The sequence below is a fragment of the Alligator sinensis genome, unplaced genomic scaffold (assembly GCF_000455745.1).
Source record: "Alligator sinensis unplaced genomic scaffold, ASM45574v1 scaffold741_1, whole genome shotgun sequence".
Lineage (NCBI taxonomy): Eukaryota > Metazoa > Chordata > Crocodylia > Alligatoridae > Alligator > Alligator sinensis.
The window spans coordinates 1,688,893-1,696,011 of record NW_005842212.1 but is presented as its reverse complement, the minus strand read 5'-3'; the positions used below and the strand labels follow the sequence as shown (position 1 = coordinate 1,696,011).

Here is a 7,119-nt window from a genome sequence, read left to right as displayed (position 1 = left end):
CTGCTATGACAAAACACATTTCAAACAGATTTAATCTGCAAATTACTGTGAACAGATGACCTTCCATATACCCCAATAAGAACATGCAGTATATTTTGGTCTCCTTCCACAGTAACCTATTCTGTTCTCTTCCAGATATTCAAGTTCATAAGCTTCAACAAGACCATGACCCAGCTGTCCTCCACATTGTCCCGCTGTGCCAAAGACATCATCGGCTTTGCTATCATGTTTTTCATCATATTCTTTGCCTATGCACAATTGGGCTACTTGATCTTTGGGTCTCAAGTTGACGAGTTTTCCACATTTCAGAACTGCATGTATGCAGCTCAAAACCTGACAATGCACACACCCTATTTACTGTAGAGCCAAGCAGTGCCACCTACACAGAATTTAAAAAGCACAGGCCCTTATTTCTTATGCTACCACAGTAATTATAGCTTTCTTCAGGCAACACGGGTGCGGCAAAATTCAGAGCCCCATAATCCCATGCACAGCTGCATCTGCTTTCTCCTACAAAGCAACCTCTGATCTTGTTGCTGCAGCATCAGGCCAAACCTGGGGTTGAATGGGATGCCTCTGGGCTCCACAGAAGGATTAACACACTAAGCAAATCAATGTTAATTCCCACTGAAGTATGATCTGAAATCCATCCTACCCCCTGCCCTCACTAAGAGCGGGAATGATAGGTGTTGGCGTGCATGCACAGACCTGCTGCCTCATTGAGGACTCCAGACACACACAGAGGGTCAGTCACCAAGTCCTAGGCCAAGGTTCATTAAACGCAATGGGCATTCATCACCAAGAACCTCCCGAGTAGTCACTACAGCAGGCAGGATCCTGGTAACTAGCTCTCCGCTGTACTGCCCCTCTTGGTTATAGATTTTATGGCAAGCACATGTATATGCTCAGGGTTAGCTAGCCGGCCTCAACACATTTTTTCAGTGTAGAATATCATTGCAGATAGGCTTCTACATGCAAAGAAAAATATATAGATCTAAGATACACTGATAAATATTTTTATGGTGGAATATTCTTGCAATACAAATCTTTACACAAAGTTGGGTCAAAAACAGGAAATTTAAGCTTACTAGGATAATACCACAACACTGCACTAAACAGTTATCTTCTCTGCACTCATGACTTATAGAAGATGTGGAACTTTTCCACATACAAAATGAGTTGTGAAGTACCTTATCAGGACTAATGTTATCGTCTGGTCTAATACCAAGTCCTTTATCTTTTCAAAGGCATGCACATTCTTTAAAGGTATGATTTACCATGGCAGTTTTATACTGGTATAATTCCACTGATTTCTGTGACTAAATACCTCTTTTATAATTAATTGAGACAGGTGCCTAGAAATAACACTTAGAAAGAAGTTTGCTTAGAAATGAGGGCTCACAGTTACCACATTTCTGTTTTTACCTCCAAGTTTTACACAGTTCCGCATTGTGCTGGGAGATTTTAACTTCGCAGTCATAGAGGAAGCCAACCGAATCCTTGGGCCCATTTACTTCATCACATTTGTGTTCTTCGTGTTCTTTGTGTTGCTGGTAAGTGGCATTGAATGATATCATGCCCTTTGTGCTCAGATGCATTTTCTTGCACACGAGGAAGTCTGGGCACACCACAGCCAGCCAAGTCACTCCGAAGGGTTGTCATGGCTGTGGCTCAGGAACCACTAGGGTCTGCACAAGCATCTTGGGGGCATGCCTCTGCTTTAGGATTACACTGGGCTCTTATTCAGGTTGTCCCCAACTCCCCTCCCAAGTACACATGTATAGCATCTCTCCCAAGTTAACCTGTGCTTTGAGCCTAAGCCAGCAGGGAGAGTAACACCCAGGTAGATTCCCCCCCACCCCATTTTATAGCAAAGCAGAGACTAAACCTCTCCACTGTCAACAGTCCACTGATGCCGTCCCACAATTCCCCTCCCTCACCATATACACAGAAGGACAGACAGGTCAAAGAAAAGAATCACTAGGCAGATCAGCTTGTGGCAGCACAAAGTACCAAGGGAGGTGTCCCCAGAAGTTCTAGTGACACATGAAGGAATGCAGCACCAGCTCTGACCCAGTACCTCATGTTAGGCTTTGCAGTGTAGATTCTTGTCTTCAGGCAAGGCTTTCCCAGGGGCCAGTTACTCAAGTTACCTGCATGCAGGTGTACTTTGGCAAGCCAACCACTCTCCATCAACAACCCAACACAATAGTGAAGGCATAGAGAGACCAAGAAGGCCCAATTGAGGGTGTCCCACTTCCAGCGTTGTCTCCTTTGTTACCTTGCTGCACCTTGGGTTTAGCATGTGATTCACACCAGCATGAAAAAGTCAGCAGAATCTGGCCCAGCAAGGAAGGGAAGGGGTCTCAGCACGCAGATGGGCATAACTGCTACCTCTAAGCGTCCTAAAATTAAGCAGCTACATTTGAGGGTGGCTTCAGTGCCCAGCCCTGCCATGCTGAGGAGAGAAACAACTGTGAGCAAGTCAGGAAGGAGAGAAGAGACCTGGAGGAGGAGGAAGAGAGTGAGGGTGCATTCTTTGTTTTCCCTCTGTTCCCTTATGAAGAGCCTAGAGAGACTCTCAAGGTGTTTTAACAGGCTGGTTTGACCTGTATACAGGGGCAGCTCCAGAGTTTTTACTTCCCCACCCACTCTGATTGTATTTGAAACCCGTGACTGGGGATCATTAAACACTGCCCATTTCAGATTTCCTAAACTGTCTGAGTTAGAAGCAAGCACCCGGGGCACTGTGTGACCACTGGCAGGCCTCACCTGCTAGGGTTAATACCTCCGGGGGAGGCTTCAGGTGTGCCACAGGGCAGAAAGCACCTTCTACCAACACTGCAGGCAGGAAATAAGCAGTGTCCATCTTCCCCAGAACTTCCTCCCCCAGGCCCCAAAGCAAACAACTTCAGATTTTCTTAAAGCTAGGAAGCAGTTAGGCATGGGCTTTAGTCAGCACAGCTCTTCTGTCCTCTATTAAAAGCCAGCTTAAGTCACTTACCAAATTGATTCCACCCAGGGTCTGAACAAGGCCTCAATTTTCACTAGTTAGTTAAAAGCATCCAGTCCTATCTTTCTTATATCCATGATCAGAGCCATTGTAACCAGAGCAGTTTCACGCATGTGGAAGAGCTTTATGCTCATAGGATTTTTGCAGTACACACCCAGCTGTCTCCTGGAGAAAGGGGGCTCCAAACAGAGTTTGTAGATCTGACCCATCTACTTGCATCAAGTGTTAGAGGTGCTGCTTAAAGCAAAGGTTTGCTCCCCTCCCCTTCCCCCACAAATTGATATTTTTCTGCCACACCCATGCATAGAATCAAACAGGCCCCGAGTAATAGAAATGGCATTTCCATCGAGAAATTCTCCGTGTGCTTCTTCCCTCTACAGAACATGTTTCTGGCTATTATTAATGACACCTACACCGAAGTGAAGGCCGACTTCTCAGTGATACCGAGTCAAGAATTTGATGTCAGCGACCTCATTAGGCAGGCAAGTGCATGCCTCAAGGACACTAGAGTTTTAATGATCACACTCAAAATGAATATTCCCTGGTCCCACTGAAATGCTTGCTCCAAAAGTCACAATTTCAGAATAATTTGCATTAGTTTCTGTATTTTTAGCCAACGTGACAGATGCTTTCCTCCTTATGTACACTTAATCACTGCCAAAGGGACTATGAGAACATTAGTATTAGCCTAGGAAAGCCACCCTCTCTAGGAAATCTCTTGTTATAGTTCTTCAGCATTTGGGTGGTGGATACAAGGCATACCGCAGCAGTTCCCCATCTTGGGGTCACAACCCCAGGTGGCAAAGATAAAAGATGGGGTTGCACACTCCTGGGGAGGGAGGCATGGGGGGCCCATGCCCCTCAGATTTGTGCACAAGGCAGAGGCAGATGCGGGCTGCCCATTGCAGGCTTAGGGCTCCCCACCTTGCTGCCCTTCCCCCGGGACCTCCGTGGCACAGCAGGGTGGGGAGGCTCAGAGCCCCACACTGACTGCACTGCCATGACAAGGTGATCCCTGCCGCTGCTGCCAGGTGGGCAGGGGGTGCCTTGCCATAGCAGTGTGGCTCCTGGCAGCAGCACAGAGCCTCCCCTTCCTCCCAGACTGGCTTCTGCCTGCTGGGCTGCAGGGGCCCTGGGGGTAGGGCAGCATGGCAGGGAGCCCTGAGCCCACAGCAGGCAACCTGCATCCTCCACCCTCCATGTGGGCTCTGTCCTAGACATGCTGCCCACAACGGAAGAGGGTGGAAATGAGAGGGGGAGCTGGGCTCCAGACTCAGCTCTGGCTGCAGCAGCCCCCACCTCCCATGTGCAGCAGCCAGGGCTTGGCCACTCGTGGGAGGACAGGTGACCATGGTCTTCCAGCCCTGGAAGCTGTCGTCTCCCCGCCCTCCTCCAGTGGAGCTGGGGGGGGGGCAGGGGCCCGTAGGTCACAAGTGAAGGGCACCAGCAGGGCTGGTAGAGTGAGGGGCACCTGGGGGGTGGGGCAGAGCTGCAGATTGGGAGTGACAGGCTATGCTGAGGAAATGGGGTTGTGCTGAAGGAAAAAAAAAAAAAGTTTGGGAAGCACTTGCTTAGAGAATATTCCACCCCCTCCCCTCCCCAGCCATTTGAGGGGAGATTGGCAAAGGCAAAAATGCATTGGTACCTTTTTGCTTTGTGACATGTCAAGTCAGTAGCTGTATGGCCTCTTCTTACTGCCTAATCTCATAAATTCAGGTCTTTGCCTATAAATGTCTTATCTATACCCTCAAGTGCTATTGTTTCAACTCTGTTAATGAAGTTAAAACATGGTACAGTCCCCTAGCAGGGACACAGTTCTGGGGTACAATCGTGCCTTCTAGAGGAATAGGCTATTCCTCTAGAAGGAGAATATGTGGTGACACTTTGGCACTGGTTTAACTGCATTCACGTGAGTTGTACCAGCATAAGTCTCTAGGTTAGGTAGGAAGAGAGAAAACCTACACATAACAAACAAAACACCTCTACCCAGCATAACTACACTTGCTTTTAATTGTAGTTTAGACTATAAGAGGAGTTGAAGGATCCACTGCTGAGACCAAGGGAAGTCAGGAACAGGACACAGCTACTCTCAATATTGCCTTCAGCCAAAAGAATCAGAGTCTATTGTGACGATTGAGAATTTAGGGAAGATTAAGATGTTGTTAAGATCCTAATTCTGCTGGAATCTGTAGGCATGGCTCTCTTAGTTGTATTTGCTGGAGACTTCTCTACGCACACTATGGTCTACTAATAGATATCACATCTACTCAAAGAACTTTTCTTGCCTCTGTCCTGAGACCAACACGGCTACAACCAAAAACCCAGCAAGCCAAATACAGCATTCTTGGAAAGCTGTCAGATTTCCTTTGGGTGTTTTGTTTTGAGCCACTAGTTTAAGACAAGAACTGATCCTAGAAGGGACTTAATTCTCAGTTTTGGTGGGCCTTGGCCATAAAGTACATAACACCTTCATTTTAGATTTGGCTGTTCACATCCCAGCACCTTTTGCATTAGCGTTGCGTAGGCATCTAGCTTGCTGATTAGGAGTTGTCTACAGACTAAAACGAAACCAGCAAAAGAAACAGAGGCCTAATTGATTCAGCTCACGTGGCATCTGAGAGAATCCCACAAGGCATTCGCGTTTAAAATAGTAAGTTCTCCGAGCTGAGTGAAGGGAACTGGGAATTCATTTCCGTGAACACCCGCGGGATTTATTTCTAAATCACCTGCGCAGCCTACTGACATGTCCCTTACAGTCGAGCATTTCAAGGTCTTCATGCCATTGCTTGTGTGAAAGCATCTGTGCAAATGTGATTAGATATTTAACTCCTTTCCCTTGGTGCATTTTGATTTATGAGTGTATGTGCCCATGTTCAGAGCTGCAATAAGGCCCTGGTCAAACTGAAGCTGAAGTCAGAGATGGACGATCTGTATGAAGGAGGTGGAGGTTTAAAGAGCACAAAAAGGTAGGAACCGAGCTGCGGCCTTTTTCCCTTCTCTCCCTTAGCTTGCAGTAATAATTTTAAGCCATTTGTCTAGTTTTCGAACACTGCCCAAGATGCAGAGAAGGGCTTTGGTTTGGAAGACTGATTAAACATTAGATCAGTGGTTTTCAACCTGTGGTCCATGGACTGTGTCTAAGGGGTCCACTAAAGATAACTATGATCAATCAGAAGTACGTGAATACCCACACGTATAAATTAAAAGGGGTCCGGACCTCCATTCAAATTTTTTTAGGGGCCCACAAGTGAGAAGAAAAAAAAAAAAAAAAAAAGGTTAAAAAACCACTACATTAGAACTCATAAATTAATTGAGATTAAAAAAAAAATACTGGAGTAAATACGATAACTTCCATTTAAGAATTATGGATCTAGAAAGTTCTTATATACTTTGGATGCCCAAGTTCAAAACAGCAGTCTTCCTAGGCCATGTTGGTACAGGGAAGACTCATGAAATTCCTTCAGGGTTTCTTACCCATTGTTCCTGTGTGAAGGTCAGACCCTTCAGTCCAGATTAGCGGGGCTGCCTTGCCAGGCCATCAGTGCTAGTTAGAGTTGTTTCTCTACAGAGTCCCAAAGACCTATTCTCATGGGATTCTTGCCTTCCTTTATTTTTCATGAATGATAACAGGATCCATTCTTCTGTCTCCAAGATACCCGATAGTCCTAGGCCTTCCAGAAGAAGCAGTATGGAAGAAAAGGTAGTCTTTGTTCTCTTTTGCCCCTTACCTGGTTACAGGCCAACACAAGGCTGCACAGACCACTGGGTGATAGTTTCATATTTGGTAGGGTCGGAAGGGACCTAAGCAGGTCATCAAGTCCAACCCCCTACCATGGGCAGGAAAGAATGCTGGGGTCAAATGACCCCGGCTAGGTGATTGTCTGGCCGCCTTTTGAAGATCCCCAGGGTGGGGGCGAGCACCACTTCCCTTGGAAGTTGGTTCCAGCTCCTAGCCACCCTGACTGTGAAATAGTGCCTCCTGATATCTAGCCTGAACCTACTCTCAGTCAGCTTATGGCAGTTATTCCTTGTAACTCTCAGTAGTGCTTGGGGGAACAGGGACTCTCCTATTGCCTGCTGGTCCCCCTTGGCCAGTTCATAGGTGG

The 7,119-nt window shown here is 46.8% G+C and overlaps 1 protein-coding gene across 2 annotated transcripts in view; it reads left to right on the top strand.

Moving 5' to 3' along the window:
- The window catches only part of PKD2L2 (polycystin 2 like 2, transient receptor potential cation channel), a 21,157-nt gene that overhangs the window by 5,762 nt on the left and 8,276 nt on the right, over positions 1–7,119 (top strand). For both annotated transcript variants that reach the window (XM_025207858.1, XM_025207859.1), the window contains exons 7-11: positions 136–317; positions 1,433–1,553; positions 3,394–3,495; positions 5,891–5,979; positions 6,644–6,713. In XM_025207858.1, coding sequence (XP_025063643.1) covers positions 136–317; positions 1,433–1,553; positions 3,394–3,495; positions 5,891–5,979; positions 6,644–6,713 — 564 coding nt within the window. The remainder of the gene's footprint in view (positions 1–135; positions 318–1,432; positions 1,554–3,393; positions 3,496–5,890; positions 5,980–6,643; positions 6,714–7,119) is intronic.